This window comes from Aphelocoma coerulescens, chromosome 5 (assembly GCF_041296385.1).
Source record: "Aphelocoma coerulescens isolate FSJ_1873_10779 chromosome 5, UR_Acoe_1.0, whole genome shotgun sequence".
In the NCBI taxonomy this organism is placed as follows: domain Eukaryota; kingdom Metazoa; phylum Chordata; class Aves; order Passeriformes; family Corvidae; genus Aphelocoma; species Aphelocoma coerulescens.
This window is the reverse complement of record NC_091019.1, coordinates 19,290,162-19,308,100: the sequence shown is the minus strand read 5'-3', so window position 1 is coordinate 19,308,100 and position 17,939 is coordinate 19,290,162. Positions and strand designations below refer to the sequence as shown.

General features: G+C 40.3%; 1 protein-coding gene across 4 annotated transcripts in view; it reads left to right on the top strand.

Moving 5' to 3' along the window:
* KCNQ1 (potassium voltage-gated channel subfamily Q member 1) overlaps positions 1-17,939 on the top strand; it is a 337,731-nt gene that overhangs the window by 37,552 nt on the left and 282,240 nt on the right. For all 4 annotated transcript variants that reach the window (XM_069016938.1, XM_069016940.1, XM_069016939.1 and 1 more), the window contains exon 2: positions 4,630-4,720. In XM_069016938.1, coding sequence (XP_068873039.1) covers positions 4,630-4,720 — 91 coding nt within the window. The remainder of the gene's footprint in view (positions 1-4,629; positions 4,721-17,939) is intronic.

Here is a 17,939-nt window from a genome sequence, read left to right as displayed (position 1 = left end):
GAGAACATTAAATCTACCTTTAGGTCTTAATATATTTCCTATCTGTTGCTAAATACACCACATATGTTGGCTGGCCATGTTCCCTTGTCTGCTGAATGATTCTTTTGTGGAAGTGCTCTGGCTTCTCAAACCTGTTTGAGACAGAAGGTTGCATAAATGGTCTGACTGACACAATGAAGCTAGACAAAATCTATTATTTATTAAATGTTTGCCCACATACACACACCTATGCAGACACTGCCTCGTGTAACCCTCTATACACCTATGTCTGTGCTCATGCTTTTCTTACTAGAGGGTACTGTAGCACAGACACACATCCCAAATCCATTTACAGGCTTGGAATGTATGTGAGCTCAAAGTGTGACTGGAGTGCTGCACGCTGGTGTTATTTCATGCACGCCAAGAGCTCCACTTCTGGGTCTGGTTCCACCAGGTATGCTGTGCATGGGAAAACTGAGTTGAAAAGACAACCAGAGAAACTGGCTTCGAGTAAAATAGTGCTGTCTGAGAGGAGACAGGTTTCCTTGGACTAGTCTACCAAAAACTGTCTGTGACAGAAAACATCTGCTGCTTTGTAATGTCCCCACTGCTTTGACAGTGGTGGTGGGGTTTCACGTCAATAAGTACAGAGATGATCAGCCACTTGCAAAATTTTTGGTGTCAAAAAAGCATAGCACTGTTAGATGTGACTTAACCACAAAGCTATTTTTTAATGCTCCTTCTGATGCAGTATCTGTGACTTATCTACATGCAAGCAGATGCTACTTTGTAAGCTGAGAGAGACAATTTGAAAATCTTCACGGGCTATCTTCTCATCTCTAATGCTTGCTTGGCCCCACAGTAACAGAGTGAGATCAGAGCTGATGAGAGCCTGAACTCATCACTCTGCTTCCTTTCTTGAAGATGGTCACATTTGTGCATAGAGGGTAAACAAGAAGTGGGTTTCAGGAGATAAGACTGGTTTCCAGGAGATGAAGCCTTGTCTGCTAGAGTTAAGTAGATTTCAGTGTTCTGCTGACTGTGGCTCCTTTAGAGGAAAAATGTACTATACTGGAGTGGAGTCAGTTGCCCATTCGTTTGTCTGATACTTGCTGGCTGGATGAAGAGTTTACATGCTTAGCATCTGTATCAAGACAAGCAATTTTTTTTGGAAAATGTAGTAATAGCAATCACAGTAAAGTGATATTAAGAGTCATAAGGTTATCTTGTGAAAATTGTAATGTTTGCTTTTCTGAGGCTGGCCAGTTGAGTTGTCCCAGGATGATTTTGGCATGAGCAAATTCAAGTTTGAGGCAGAGTCTGTCCCTGCAACTGTGGTTCATAACTAACTCCTGTGGACTTGTTGCTGCCTAGGCAGTAGCTGAGGATCTGTGTTCCACTTCTGGCTGAAGAAAGAGGAGATAACTGTCAAAAAAAGAGAAAGAAAAAAAAGTGCCAAACTTCCTGTTCTCTATTTTACTGGTGCCTCACTCCCTTCTTATATTTCAGAGGTGGAGGAGGGAGCCACTAATACCAAAACAAAAACAGGGTAAGAGCTGAGTGTTGGAAGGCAGCAAACAGTAGGCTCATGGCAGAGGAGGACACAATGTATTTTTGTTTAATGTCTTAATTTTGCACCTTCTGTTCCTTATGTGCAATTGATCTAAGCAAAATAGCAATGCCAGTGTAACAGAGTAGCTCAGCTGTGGTGCTTGCACTGGCACCCTGTGTGTCATCTCTCTCATGCCAAAGAAACACACAAGAAGCAGCAGCCTCTGACCAAACATCTTTGTTTTGATTGGCATAATGTGTATTTGTGGTAATGAAGGTGTCTCATGCATCAGCCTGGAAAGAGCACAGCAGTGAATTAAAGAGCTTTTCTGGGGGTGAAAAAAAAATAAATTGGTAAGACTGAAATGGGTCCGTGTACATGAAAACCAATAAAAGTAGGTAGTGGGGTGAATGGCACTTGATGCAGTTCTTATGTCAGCCATCAATTTCCCTAATAGGAAAAAGCAAAAAGATTTGGCAAACAATTGACCCTAAGTTTATCTTTTTGTCACTTTTGAACTTTGTGTTAGTTTAGGAAAAGGACAGAAATGGAATAGTCTTTGCTTTGTTGCCCTCTTGTGGTTTCATGTGTTGGCTGAGTTAAACTTTCTAACGTGTCTACTACTATCAAGGGATCTAGTAAATATGAATTGGTACTGCTCATCCCTTGCAACTCATTGTTTGCTTTGAACTGGCAATTCTATGTATGTTGGACTTGGTATCCAGAGAACCTCAGCTATCTCTGTGCAACTGAACCCATTTATGTTCACATTGTCATGTGTATTTTTCTTATGCAATTGTGAGTATATTGCAGACAGAAGGGCTGGACACTTAGGGAACATTTATGTTATGTTTCAAGTGACTGACTCACCTTTGTGTTCTCTGCCCTGTCTGCACAGCTTACTTGTGCTTAAGAATGCCCAAATGTAGAGATACAGGGTAAAATGAGAAGACTTTAGAGATTAATCAAACACCCACATACTTATATTTTGCTTAGGTAAAAGTATATTTTTATATGGGTTCTTTTATTGATACATGATAATCTCTATCCTATTAACTTAATTTCATTATGAATTTGATTTTTGTGCTTAATTACCTACAAAATTTCTCTCCACTATTTGGTAGTATAATCTCAAAGGTCAGATTTGATCTGAGAGGCCTTTTCCAACCTTAATGGTTCTGCGATTCTGGCATAATTTTTCTGTGTGCTTTGGACCTGCACAGACTGTATCTCAAAGCAATCATTGAACGGTGTAGCATATGTCAACCTTAACTCAGTTTTCTTTTCTTGAGTACTTGGTCTTTCAAAAGATTCACCCAAAGAAGTGCTCACTTATCCAGAGCCTCTACCTTTATTTGCACAACTTCAGCTGAGCTATGCCAATCTGATGTTCTGGTTTAATACTTCTCTTGAGTTCAGTGTTATTCATTCCCTCAATTCTTTTTTGTTGTGGGGTTTTTTTGAGTTAAAAAAATGGTTGACTGTTTTAGAGATCTCTAGCAGGGTGGGTGATTTAGTTACTGGGTTTTGGAGCAAGTTTCAGCTGAGTGCAAAGGATTGGTGTTGCTTGTCTCAACAGAATTGTGAGAAACAGCCCTAACAACTAACTTTGTGTTAAACAAGTGGATGTTTTCAGTCTTGTTGATTGCTGGTGTCATGTTTTTAAAAGAAACATGCAGTTCTTTGGGAACTGGAAGCTGCCTATGCCTAGTGTGTAGTTGATAGCATCCAGTTTGGATCTTAAATTATTTTCTTCCCAAATGCATTATGTTCCTTTAGGGGAAGCAGCAGTGCTGTGGGTGGTGGGCACAGCTGAAGCTGCTCAGGGAAGAGGTTTGAAGGCAGAGGCTGCAGGGCTGGGCAGCCTTGCTCCCCAGATGGGGAAAGAGGATTTCTGGGAGGTTACAGACAGTTGGGCTGTTTCTGGCAACTCCCTGGCTCTCCCAGATCTTGTGCTGGGAACCAGGACCCCCTCCCTAAAGACAAGTGTGTGTTTGCAGCCCCAAAAGCCAACAGCATGCTGGGCTGCATCAAAAGCACCATGGGCAGCAGGCTGGGGAGGGGGTTCTGCCTCTCTACGCTGCTCTGGTGAGACCCCACCTGCAGTGCTGCATCCAGCTCTGGGGTCCCAGCACAGGAAGGGCATGGACCTGCTGGAGTGAGTCCAGAGGAGGGGCACTGAGATGATCAGAGGGATGGAGCATCTCCCCTATGAGGAAAGTCTAAGAGAATTTGCATTGTTCAGCCTAGAAAAGAGGCTTTGGGGTGACCTAATTGTGCCTTCCAGTGCCTGAAGGAAGCCCACAAGAAAGATGGGAGAGGGACATGGCATGTAGTGACAGGATAAGGGGGATGGCTTCATACTGAAAGAGATATTAGGATATTAGATATTAGGAAAAAGATTCTTGTGAGTACAGTGAGGCACTGGCACAGGTGGCCTGTAGAAGCTGTGGATGCCTCATCCCTGGCAGTGTTCAAGGCCAGGTTGGATGGGGCTCTGAGTAACCTGGTTTAGTGGTAGGTGACTGCCCATGGCAGGGATTTGGAACTAGGTGGAATCAGACCTAGGTTGTGTTTCAAATGCCAAACGTCAAAGTTCATTTGTTTGGGCCCTTTTAGGAATCAGTTATAAAAGACAGTATAGGCAGAGCCTGTTAAACTTTGGCTTAGCTGTGATTTTTTTTTTTTTTTTCAGTTTATTGGACTTTGGAACAGCAAAAAGGCATATATCTGAAATGTGTTTGGGGGCTGTGTGGTGATTCAACCATACTAATCCTTACAATGGGAAAAAGCAAGGAATGATGTTTTCATGAGGGGCCAGGAAACAGCAAGTCTTAGAGGTAGGCTAAAGCTAGTGTTATCATGTGGTTTCACTTGATAATGTCCAACCCAAAACCTTAGTGTCTGAAGAGAAATAAACTATGCAACAGGAAGCAGGATCATGCAAAAGTTACCAGCTGTGTTTTGGGATAATCCAAAACCAATGACATTTCAGTGTAAACAGATGATTTGTGATGGCATAATTATCTGTTCTCCCTATAGGTTCTTTTTACACTGCATTACATTATTTTCATTTTTTGATTTCTTTTTATTTACAGCTTCCTTATTGTGCTGATATGCCTCATCTTCAGCGTGCTTTCTACAATTGAGCAGTATGCAGCTCTTGCTACAGGGACATTATTTTGGATGGTACGTATGTGGACATGAATATGATTGATGTGTGTTTGTTCTTAATGTGCAAATTCTGATCTCCTGAGCTAACACCGTATCGAGCAGAATGTTCCTTATGATTTAATCAACAAGAGACTTTTCTGCTTTCCCCTCATGAGTCTCTAAAGCCACAGAAACACCAAAAGTCATGGTAGCCCAAAAATGAAGTGGTCTTCTCTGTGGCCTTATACTGAGGACATCTGTGGTGTGTCCAATACATACAGCTATTCTAATTAAACTTGAATCCCTCCTAGTGCTTGGGTTAATCCTTTTTTCAGCCATACTGAGGACCAGACACCTGGCCATAGCAGGGGAATAAAGTAAGTGGAAGTCCTTTCATTTAGTTGATGTCATAGCCACCTTTGTGTCAAAAGTGGACCACTCCTGTATGTTCATTGGCTTCAAGATAACTTGTTCTACCTGTCTTACACTCCCTTCAGCAGAGAAAATGCAGTCACCATGTTTATAGTACACCAGTGCTGCAACATAAATGTATCAACAAATGCTTCGGGAGTGTTAGTGTCCTGCCAGCTCCGGTTTCATTGGAGAGCCTTAGTTTTGAGGTTGGAGAGGCATGATTTTAAACGTGCAAAATTTTATAAATTTGTTGTACCTTGCTAGTGGGATATCCCCTGCTAAGTCATTGATTTCTTTGTATTTGTAAATACGATTATTTAACTTGTGGAAACACTGTCACTCTATTGAGAAAATGATAGCTAGCAATTTTAAATATTTGTTCAAAATGGGTATTGTAGCAATGCTCCAGTAATATCATTATGTATATTACCACTATTAACATGAAAAAGCTCACTGAAGTCCCCCATCAATTATAATAAATTTTTTCTATTTATCTATTAATTTTGCTGAGGTTCTATACCTAATATGAATGCTGTAAGAATAAGAATATAGCATGTTAAATTTAGTGTCAATCACACTATTTCTATATGAAGTGCCTTCATTCCTGGTGTATATTGTTTTTAACTAACTTGTAAGATGTTTGAACTCTTAGGTGTAACATAAGAGTTAGTGCCAGCTAAGAGCATCCATACATTTATTTCTGCATTCAGTACCTTTTTTTTTTTTTTTTTTTTTGTGGTTTGGAGTTTCTTTTGGTACATATTTAAGTTGTTTTGGGTTCTTCACTCCATAACTAGTAGGGTTTTTAATCCATAACTTCTTCCAATGTCTGTGATGAATTTAACTTCTGGTAATGTCTCACTCATCTTTGCAATATATCATAATATTTTACATGTGTGCTGTCTCGGTGAAACAACTTCTAGTGGCAGCATAACTAGTAAGGTTTCATTCCCTGTCCCCACCCTGTGAAATCATGGAGCTTGTTTTTGTTTGTTCATCCTGTGTGCAGCGTGTGCTGTCTGTATCTGGGGGATACAGGCAGTGTAAGGTGCATGCAAAGCATTCAGGATTACACACTGTGTGTAATGGATTGTGTATTTCTACTGTTCTGTATTATCTTGCTCTCTTAAGTAGTGAGAGAATCAGTGAATGGTGTATCAGTGTTCTTGTTCTACATAGTGAAAAAAAAACTGTGGTTAATTCCTAAAATTGAAGTGCTGCTGTCATGGTTTTTATGGGAAATAAGCAGTTGTCTGTTTGGTACTGGCACAGTCTGATACTGTTTTCTTAAAGGATTAACTGTGGTAACTTTGATGAAACCTGTGGGCATTATGGGCAGCTATCAGTCCAAAGCAGTAGATGGGCCAATGTGCTCTCTGCTCTATCCAGTTTCAGTGGGAGTTGTGTTCCAAGGAGTTGTGGTATCCTGGAACACAAATACAAATGTCAGACTCTCGTTCCTGCTGGTGTCTACCTATTGTACCTATTTCCTATTGTTTCTTATTCCTTAAGAGATTTTTCTTTGACTTTAAGATAGCATTACAAGTTGTTGAAAATAGATGTAACTGAATTTTTAGGGGGGATTTAATCACAGAGGGCTAGTTGAAGAGAGACTGCAAATGGAAGGAAGGAAGTAAAATAAAGTGTAACAACATGTAGGGATTAAGACACAAAACAGGAAAAGACAGAGTGCAAGTTTCCAAACCAAGTGGTGCTGTAAGGAGGAATGAAAGCTTAGGAGAGCACTCTTTCTACTGCTCTGTGGCAGGAGTTAATGTCTTTTTTTGTGTCTATAGAAGGATTTTTAATTATTTGACAAAAATGATAATAATGACAATATGATTTTTATTTGGAGCCAGACAATTCAAGTGGGTAACATTGTCATTGTCAGTGAGCAAAGGAGGGCAAGCAACTTGATTAACAAATTAACACTAAGTGAGAGAGAGCTCAAAGGAGCAGCAGTGTACCAGCAACCTACCAGGAGTATGGGAATCCTGAAGATGGCTTTATCTTGGGCTTAACTGGGCAGTGAAAACGGAGAAACTTTGGCCATGTAGAGCCTATGGTTAGAGACCTCAAGTAATCCCATGAAACCTGAGTTGCATGGCATTGAAGATATGTATTGGGAAAAGAACAGAATCTGTTCCTCCTGACTGGAAAACTAATTAAACAGGACCATTTAAAGCACTCACAATTAATAGCTATACTGCTTTATTTCCTCCAAATAGCCAAAGTATTTGGCTCTGACCCTGTAAAAGATCTGAGCACCTAGATAATTTCAGCAGGTAGTCTTTTTGAAAGCAGGGAGCCTAGTCACATTGAAGTTACAGATAGAAGCTGAATGTGCCCTTTCTCATGAAAAAGAATTTCATGCTTCACTAATATAGCCATACAAGATATTACAATAGTATGAAAATAAAAGCTAAAAAAGTTGTTGATATTACATGTATATATTATTTTGATTTTATTCTGGAGCTGCTTGTCTTAAAATACCACCTCCCACAGCACGAAGCAGATGATGTTATGCTATCAATAATTTTAAAGCATTGAAAAACACTTCTTTTTCTCATAAAAGCAAGAAAAACGCAAGCTTAACATTGGAAAAATAAACAAGGGCAAGTTTATATGTGTTCCAAGTGGTGTTCCAGATTTAGACAAAAAGCTTACAATTAGCTGCTGAATCTTTCTCTACTTGTCACCACACTTCACAAGGCAAAGAGCCTTGATGAAAGCTATACCTAAATGCAGTTGTAATGGGAGATTAGGAGAGAATTGGCCTTTTGTTCGTTTCCAGAATGCAGTGAAAACTGTTTAAATTTGCATGTGTTTATTTTCTCTTTTTTTCACTAGATGGTGCTGTCGGAGGGGTTTGACTCCAGTTAGTCGTTGGCACTTGCCCAGCGTGAGCTGGAGCCTGAGCCAAGACTGTGAAAGCATCATCATTTTGAAGAGTCCTGTGTACACTTGGCCCGTGTAAAATAGTGGTGCGGGAGAGCTTTTGCCATGACTCATAAAGAGAATGTGGTATATCTGTGTAAAAATTGATTTTGAGACTACAACGTCTAAACTATGGAAAAAAGTAGTGCAGAGATGTATGTTCCCAGAGAGGCCATATTTTTCTTTTATTTTCATAAGCAAGGATTTTATGGTGCCAGAACACAGCAGAATGCTGTTATCTCAGCATGATCTAAGAAAATCCAAGTGCCTGATCCAAGGGGATTAAATATTCTGCTGAACCAAGGGATATTTAGTGTGCCTGAAAAAGCTATTTTCTGGTAGGAATCTCATTTCAATATTGATTCCAACCAAATAAAAAGAAAAGAAAAAAAAAGGCTATATTTTTATAATGAAGGTATAAGCTCTTTCCAGCTTTGTTTTGAGTTCATTTTCTACTTTAGCATACTTCTTACTGAAGAGATTAAACAATATTTAAACTTTAAAAGATACAAATGGAGATAAAAAGGCAACAGTTTTTGTTTATTACCATTTACTTTATTAGCATTGAAATTATTAATATAATTGTGAGAAACTGGCACAGAGTCCAGGCCCATAGGAAATCTTGTTTATATTGCTTTTTTTTTAATATAATGTTTTGTTCTGAGTAGAAACCTTGATTTTTGTTTGCTGGAGTATTCTGTGGGTCTTGTGAGAAAGAAAAAGGAAAATACCTACAGCTTTTGCTTCTGAAGCACAGAGAATGCACAGTTCAAAGGAGTTCCAGCATTTTTCTTTCCCGATTATTTTCCTTGCTTAAGAAGGCCAAAATACAGACTCACAATCTGCATTGGTGCATTTTTCATCCTTTTGAAAAATTAAATGGATTTAATATCTGTAAAGGATGCCTGGTTGATAGCTCTACAGACTGATCTAGTCTACAGACTTCGAACAACTGTAGCTGAGAAAGTGAAAAATTCGTCTTTGTAATCTCAGCAATGTCCCCTGGTCTGACCCAAAGTGAGGCCAACTGGTGTAGAAGATGTGTCTAGTGGATTTATGGTCTTTAATGCTTTTCCTCTGTTGGACCTGCAGAAAGACCTGTCCAGGGAGTCACTCACTGCAGCCTTTCCTTTCTGTCACTCCACTGACAGCTGAAGTGGAGAATCCCAGCTTTCAGTCAAAGCTGGCTTCTTTACATTTTAGTTTGTAGGAACAAGGCCAGCTGTGAGTGATTTGAAGTCTCAGAAAACATGATTAGAAATTAAAATCAGTAACAGTATAAGGAGCAGCTGGAACAGGGATCTTGCCCTGAATCTGTACCCAGGTGTTTCTGGCTGCACTTCAGCCCCTGATTGTGATGTTTATGGCTGAGCTGTGCTGGCAGATAACGTGAGTGCTTCTAATCTGCCTCACTGCAAAATCAGCTGCCTTGGTTTGAAATGTTGCTGGTAGTAAGATCCTAACTTGTTCCAGCTGTTCTCAAAGCAATCCCTTGTCAACTCCCCTGGCCTGCAGAGGAGAGTTATGTGTTAATGTAAATGTGATGTTAAAAGGATTTAATTCATTTGGTTCAGAAGGTTGCATGAACATGCTTAAATTCTGCTTTATGTCCATTCTGAGCAGGTCAAAGGGAGCCAAATCAGATGCTTCTAAAGTGGAAATAAGGCTGTGTGTTAGGGACAGCTGAACCAAATTCATGGAATAGTTGCTTTTTTATTACAAAAAAAAAAAAAAATTACAGGCAAGCCTCTTGCTCTGGTTTGGTGTAGATGCAATCTGAGTTAAGGAGGAATGCAAGGGAGGAATGGAGAGGTGATATGGAATGAAAGCATGCTAAGACCAGTAAGGGAGAGATGAGCTGGTTTTGTTTCGACTTGTGCTAAAAATCAAACACTTGTAAAGGGTGCTGGAGCTTCCCCTTAAAATCTCCAGAGGGCAGCATTACACCGCGCTGTGCTCTCCTGGGTGGCTAGTTCTGACCTTGGACGGTGTCCTGAACTAGATAAAAATATATTTTGGAAGAAGTGAACTCTTAATAAAGAAATTTTTTTTTCACAAGGGCTTGGGGAATTTTATACGAGTAATTAGCAACGATAATTTGTGGAGAGAGAGAGATGGGAGAAAAGGGCCGTGTAAACATTGGTGCCAGAGCAAACTCTGGCAACTTTGTGGTGGTAGCCACAAAATTCATGCTGTTTGGTCTACTTTATTGCTCATCATGTGGATGGCTTCTAGAAAAAAAGAGAGAGAACAATTAAAGCTTTTGGTGAAATGAATTGGGCAAGTGTTTGCATGGAGCAGAAAGGAAAAAGTTTTTAAACTCGTTAATACACTGAAAGACTTCCAATATGTTATGCCCTGCCAGGTATGCTCTTGGTATTGTTAGATGTTTCCTATTCAGCTGGGATAAAATAAAAAGCTTATTTGTCTAAATTTCTCTAAAGTTACCACCAAGAATGACCTTTAGATGTGTGTGACAAGAATAAGCAGCAATTTTTATGGAAAAATCCCACACCTCTTTTTACATGTATCCCATACATTTAATCTAGAAGGTCCAGACACCGTGGGTTTGAATTCTTGTTTTAGTCTGCTGAAATGGAGTGGCTTGGATGTAGAAAATTGATTACTTCTGTTTCTGCCTTTTCTAAGAACTTGGAAAAGAAAAATCCTTTTCCTGGGATTTCTGTACCTGGAGTTGTGTGGTGGCATAACTGAACACTCTCATTTAAAATAAAGTCTGCAACTACATCACTGTGCATGAAGGAATCAGAATTCAACATTTATCCCCATTGGGATGAGAAGTACCAGGCATTTGTTGGGACTCAAACTCTGAAGACTAAGACGGGCTCTGGGAAGAGCAACCTTCCTTGAGCTCAGGGTGGGGCTGGTGACAGATTGTGGGCCAGCACAAGCTACTGGTGATGGATTGGTGCCGTCTGCTGGCTGCTTGGTGGCCCACATGATCTGACATGGTGATCTCCCTCCCTGGCAGCGCGGGGGTCTTTGCCAGAGACAGAAATGAGCAGGGTGCCACGTTATCCTTTTGCACAGAGCAAGCATCCCAGATTGTCGTACATGAGAAATGCAGTAATGTGAAAGTTTTCAGGAAACATTGCTTTTAAATTGTATGTAGGGTTTTGATAAATAGGGGATATGTTCTCTGGAGTTATTAGTTTTTCACCTGTTCTCAAGAGCTTGTGTTTGCTCTCATAAGTCACGCAGCAGACCAGTGGTTTGTTTCTTTATTTTTAAGAATCCGTACATTCCAATAAATTTTGTTCAAAGGTGTAGCTAAGAAAATGCCATCACTGAAAAAGGCATGTTTCAGTCACAGTTACATTTATTGCTCACTTTTGTCGAGCTTCCTACTTAAGGGTTAAAGTTTGACTCAACTTTTCTGGGGTGTAAATCCATGTTAGACTTGAAACATTTGCTTGGTAAACTCCAAAAGAAACATAGTATATGTATTTTCTTTGAAATGATACGTATTTCTCGCTATTTATTATTTTAGTAAACAAGCGGAGTAATACAAATTCCATCTTGGAAAAAGAATTTAAAACTGTGGAATACTGGTGCACCGTATAGCCAAGCAGTGAAAAGAAAGATTTTTAAATTTAGGGTTTATCTGGATTAGTGTGTAATGTTTGCAGTGACAGGTGTTTCCTTTATGCTTTGCCCAAATGTCTGGAAAGTAGTTTGTCATTAAGTGCTACATTCAGTGTGTATCTCAATTTCAGTATAACTGGAGGGTCTCTGGCTTTGTTAGGTCCTTGTTTTCACATCTGACCTCAGCCAGCTGGAGTCTATTGTTTTAAGCGTAATGTAACAGCTGACATAACATAACGGATATCAAGCCGAAAAACTGAAACACTGCAGCAAACTGAGGCAGAGGGGAGGGGAAAGGGAGAAGCTGGGAGGAGAGACAGGGGCAAAACTAGTTTCATGATTCAAAGTGGAAGCTTGCTGGCTTGTTTTCCCAGGGGGAATTAGCTAGGAAATAATGGGATGAGTCTGTTGAAGTTCTATTTGCAATTGATTACATATGATAGACTACTGAGACAGGTTTGAATTTGCCAGCTGTCACTAGCTGGTGGCTCCTGAATGGCTTTAAGTGGCTCTTGGTAGGCAAAACTGGAATAAACTCTGCAGGTGTGGTGTAATTGTAGTGCAGAAAAGCATTGAGTGCCAGTTCCTTAGAAGACTGGAGGTTCCAGGAGTTAGTAGAGAGAAAATAACTTAAATTGAATTCATTAACAACTTTATTTTGCGATGTTGTGTTAAGTGGGTTCAATTAACTGTCTAAAAACCCAAAATCAATTGGATTTCTTGGTGCCTTTCTTTTCCTTGGCAGTTTCTAAACTAAACTTCTATGAGTTTGTTTTCTAAAAAGCTTCGTTATTTCGTTTCTTGACTCCTGTGTTTGACAGGAGGAAAGTGCATCTCGGCACTGAGTGCTAACTGCTCTTGGAAGGGGAATGAGTAAATGAATATCCTGCTAGAAATTTGCTAGGCTGTGAAAAATATCTGACTTGGTGCTCAGATAGAGAAAAACAGCATAGGGAGAATACTCTTATTTCTTCATAGGTGTCTATATATATGCTTCTTTACAAATATATTTATATATAAAACATTTCTTTTTTCAGCAATGATTGAAAAACAAAATACTTCTAGCTGGATTTCGTTTGTATTGAGTAGAGCCTCTGGCAGTTCTGCCCTACTGAGAGTTTATTCCATGGCTTTAGATGAGGGGGGGAAAAAAAGGCTGGACTGTATGCCTGTTGTTTTTCCTTTTAAATGTATATGGGCAGAGGCAACTAAATTATGTTCTACATTTATAAGTGAAGTTTTTATGGCATGAGACTTGCAGTTGTGCAGTGTGTTTAACTTTGTGTATGTGAGTCGTCATCATGACTTCAGTGGAGCTTCCTGTGTGCATAAATATTAACAGGATCAGGATGTAATGGGAAAGATTTCTTCAACAGAGTCTGCTTGTACTTAGGGGTAACCTAGGAAGTATGAGTTTGATTTATGTAACTGCAAACTGTATTTATCTCACATTTAATGTTTTAAATGTATTTTTATCTAATTTACTTTTATTTTGGTAGTATAAAAAATGTCATCATGACTGAAGCATGAGTTGTGTTAAACTTGTCTTGCACAAAGAGTTTCTAGGATTGCTCCTGTTGTACTGTGGGGCCCAATTCTACTTTATCTCAGTAATCAGAAAGGCCTTGTGAAAATTTATTAGAGCTGTTGATTCAATGGCTAGTAGTACTTAGCATGGGCATTTACACTTTATCTCAGCTTATAAAATAAATGAGTTTAATTGTGGAGCTCAGAACATGCTATTTGTACTGAGCTGCTGGAGAAGTCTTGATAGCCCAGAGAGCTGCCACGTACTGCGTTTTCTCTTCCGTGTTCGTGGCATGTCCTGTGCCTTGGGAGCAAACAAGGATGGGTGCCCATGTGCCCTGGTAGCCACAGCAGTCAGAAACTCTGCAGCAGAGCAAGTTCTGTAGGCTTCTGAGTTGCCTCTAGGGACGAAATATTAGGATAAATGTCCTAAAACCTCTACACTGCTCAGCTATCCCTGTGGATCACTGACTTCAGGGACCTGTACCTTAGTACATCATTTACATCGGATATTTCCACCTAACCCATTGACCATGAACATATTTTTAAGGTGATGGGGAACCAAGAGCTGTTATTAGGTCTCAGAAACAGCCAGACTTTGAAGTACTAACAAAATAACCAAAATGCCTGTTTTCACACCCAGTCTGTGAAAGCAAGCTATGTGCTGCTTCACTTTGATGGTTTCCCTTATGCTAATGACACTGAGGCTGACCTCTTTTTTCCTCCAGCATGTTGTTAACATCCTTATTAAGGTACATTTCAGAAACACTCCTTTTTGTTGTTGTTTCTGTCAGCTTGACAGGATGTGTTTACACGTGGAACGCATGCAAAAGGAGTTGATTTACTCATCCTTTATTCCTCTGCAGCTGTTCCCCAGATCAAGGTGAGAAAGGATGTCTGCTGTAGAGGTAATTTGTCTGTTCCATGGTTCCCTGCAGCACGGGTGGGTGCAAAGCATTTAGATGCTGTTTTGGCTGCAGTATTGCAGAACAGTACTAAATCGGATTGCGTGCGTATGATGACTGACCTCCATCTGGCCCACAGGCAGGGAGCTTGACAGCTACCTTCTAGGAGCTGCTCCAAGTCATTGATTTAGTATATGGAGCTCAGAATGAGTTATACTTAGTGGCCAAAGCTGGGGTAGGGGAGGAGAGAAAATTAAATATTTACTAATCTTAGTTCTGTAATGCCTTCCAAACACGAGTGTGCTTAACCTCGCAGCATTCTTGGGAGGTGAATATTAGCAGTTTTATGTGTAAAATTGGGTGATCCATAGCTTTTCCACTCTAAGTTGTGAGAGAAATCCTTCAGAGAACCCAGGCTGTACTTTCAAGAGAGTGTTTCAGCCTACATAAACTGGCACTGCCACCTGAAGAAATGATCCTGCTGCTCCATTCCTTCTGCCAACACAAGCATTTATGCAGCTATGTTGTCAATTGCCTTGGAGAACCCAGATGGGTTCAAATTAACCTTTTCTTTGGCTAGATGAGATTGCTTCTTTTGGCAACAGTGCTGGCTTAAACTGTTTGTGGAACTGTAGAGTAAGATTTGTTAGCTTTTGATAGTTAAAAGTGTGATGGAAACTTTATCTGCAACACAATTTACAAGCAGACTCGTGTGTTATTTTTTTGAGAAAGGACATTATTGTTGTTTCCATTACAGCCCATTCCAAAGGCCCTGCCTGTAAGATCAAGTACACCTAGCAGAGTGGGGAGCCACATGCTCTAAAAGATAGCTCCTAGCCTCATAGACCTTGCAGCCTTAACAGCCAAAGTGGTTGAGGGGAAGGAAGTTCTGAGTGGGCTCTTGCACAGCCAGGCACTGAGGCAGAGAAAACACGACTTCCAGAAGTCCCAGCTTTGGCCTGCTCCAAGCATTCTGGTTCTGTGATGGGCCTCAGCAGTCACAACACTGAAAAGGAAAATCTGTTTAACTTCTCATCTAATTTCTTAACTTAGAACTGTGAAGGGTTTGGGTTGGGATTTTTTTTGCCTCACAAAAGCTGAGATTTTGGCCCTGATTTTACACACTGAAGTTTGTGTCTCTCATGTATTGATTTGACTGAATAATTAATTAAGTAGCATTTTATGTTTACTTTTCATCTGTTTTGCTGCAGGACAACTTGACTGCTGATTGAGGCCAGCTTGGCTGAGATTAAATTTATCCTACAGGTCTAGGCCTGCCTACCATAATCCAGAGCTGGTTATTGAACCCGAGTTGGCAGCTAGGCCATCTCTACAAACAAAAGCTATTTAGTTCAAACCCAGCTAGAACAGGCAGGGTGTAGAACATGCAGAAGCATGTCTCTCTGGAAGAGCTCAAGAATCACTCCTCTGCAAGCTCTTTGCTGCAGCCCCTCCATGGGATGTACCAGTGCCCAGAGTTGGATTGTACTGTGTTCACTTTCACAGCCTGCTGCAGTGCCCAGCTGCTCCAGAAACCCTTTATGTTTTTGCCACCAAAGAGGGTTAAACTTAATGTGGTTGTAACAAAGAGGGCAAAGAGCACTTCCACAACAGGTTACCGTTGTTCAGCTTTGTGGGTGGTAATCTCCAAGATGAGAAGTGCAGGAATGAGCAGCAGGGTGGGGTAGTATCTTCAATCTCTTTCTGTCTTTGAAGTGATGGTGGGCACGTGGTTGCACATGTCAGTGTAGCCCAGTCCCACAGGGTATAATTGTACTATTATGTCATTGTTATTATTAATACAATAACAGGCACATTTGGGGTTGAATCACTGCAATTGTTTTGATAAAAAAAACCAAAACCCACATAACCAAACCCTACTCCCCCCAACATATCTCTACACAGAATACTAAATATGTGTGTAGAATAGTCTCAAAACAGCAATTTACCTTACAGATTCCTAGCATGTGTGTTTCTATATATATTAATATATATGGATATAAAAATTTTAAAAAGCTCCTTGGATATGAGTGGGATTTTTCAGGAGCAATGACACGTGTTTTCATACTTACATGTTAGGAGTCAGCTCATTAGTAAAACAGTTAAATATTTAACCACCATGAGTCATGCACCTTTTTAAAACAAATAGAGTTAAAAAGGATGTAAAGAAATAATTCTCCCCTTGCTCCTAATTTGAGCTGGCTTAGGGAGTTGCTATCTCATCTGCAAGGAAAAAAAATCAAGAAAATTAGGGGTAGTGTTCTGACTTTATGGAAGTCAACTTTACAATGGTATGTGCTTACAAATACATTTGTGATACAGTGGGTAAGGTGGAGGGAATAGATCTGGGATCTTGTAGACCTTTTAAGCTGTAGAAGTTTGCAGCAGTAATTAAAATTAATAACTTTGTGAACAGAGACCAATATTTACATTTTGGTAACAGAACTAGGAAACTCTATGGTACGATGTAGAAAAAATGCTTTCAAGTAGTATAGCAATAATGTGAAATTTCCTTTTCTCTTCTTAATTGATTATGTCAGGTTAATGGCCAATGAGAGTCAGAAGTGAGAAGCTCAGGCATGCATCAAGTCACACAAAAATGTGTCCATTCTGTCAAACAATTCCCAAAACAAGCAGGCAGTCTGTCAGTCTTTACTTTCTCAAGGTCAACAAACCATGGTACTGAAATGCTAGTAAAGAACTTAAGAGAAATTCTGATTAAGACAATCTCCTGTTTCATTAGTTGGTTTGACTTTTGGAAAGCATCTAAACTCTGGTTTCTAAGTGTTCAGACACAAGGGACTGTTAGCTTTCACATCCCAGGCAGCTTCATTTATTTTGTAGGTTATGTGCAGGGGTGTTTCTGTCTTTAAAACCAAGTCATATCTTCACAGATGTGTAACGAGCACTTGCAGCTGTGCTCTGGGCTGCATCCAAAGCAGTGTGGCCAGCAGGTCGAGGGAGGGGATGCTAGCCCTCTACTGTGCTCTGGTGAGAGCTCACCTGCAGTGCTGCATCGAGCTCTGGGGTCCCCAGCACAGGAAGGGCATGGATCTGTTGGAACAGGTCCAAGAAGATGATCAGAGGGATTGAGTACCTTCCCTATGAGGAAAAGCTGAGAGAACTAGCTTCGTTCAGCCTGGAAAAGAGAAGGCTTTGGGGTGGCCTAATTGTGGCCTTCCAGGACCTGAAGGGATCCTACAGCAAAGATGGAGAGGGACTATTTACAAGAGCATGTAGTGACAGGACACGGTGGAATAGCCTCAGACTGAAAGAGAGTAGGTTTAGATTGGATATTAGGAAGAAGTTCTTTACTGTGAGGTTGGTGAGGCACTTAAATGGGTTGCCCAGAGAAGTTGTGGATGTCCCATCCTTGGGAGTCTTCAAAGCCAGGTTGAATGGGGCTTTGAGCAACCTGGTCTAGTGGAAGGTGTTCCTGCCCATGGCAGGTAGGCTGGAATGAGATGGTCTTTAACATCTGTTCCAACCCAAACCATTCTGTGATTCTGTGATCTGTACTTAAACTGCTGATTTCTTCTGGTTTTGCGTCTGTAACTAGCTTTCACTTGGAAAGAAGAGACTAATGTTTGTAAATATAGAAGGTAAAAAGTTTTCTTTTGGTTACTTTCTCCCTGCAGCATTGCTAGTGCTTTTTGTTAGGAAGAGGGAATCAGTGGTTACTCAGAAAAATATTCTCTGGCACTTTAAGTCTCTATTAAGTAGAGTCGGGTAGTGGAGTCTTTTAAATGTAACAACTCCTCAGCTCTGTAGTTTCTGTAGATTTCCCACAAATGTGTGAATTATTGCTACTTACATCTGGTAGTATGAATGTCTGGAAAATAGCAGGTGAGAAGTGGGAGATTCTG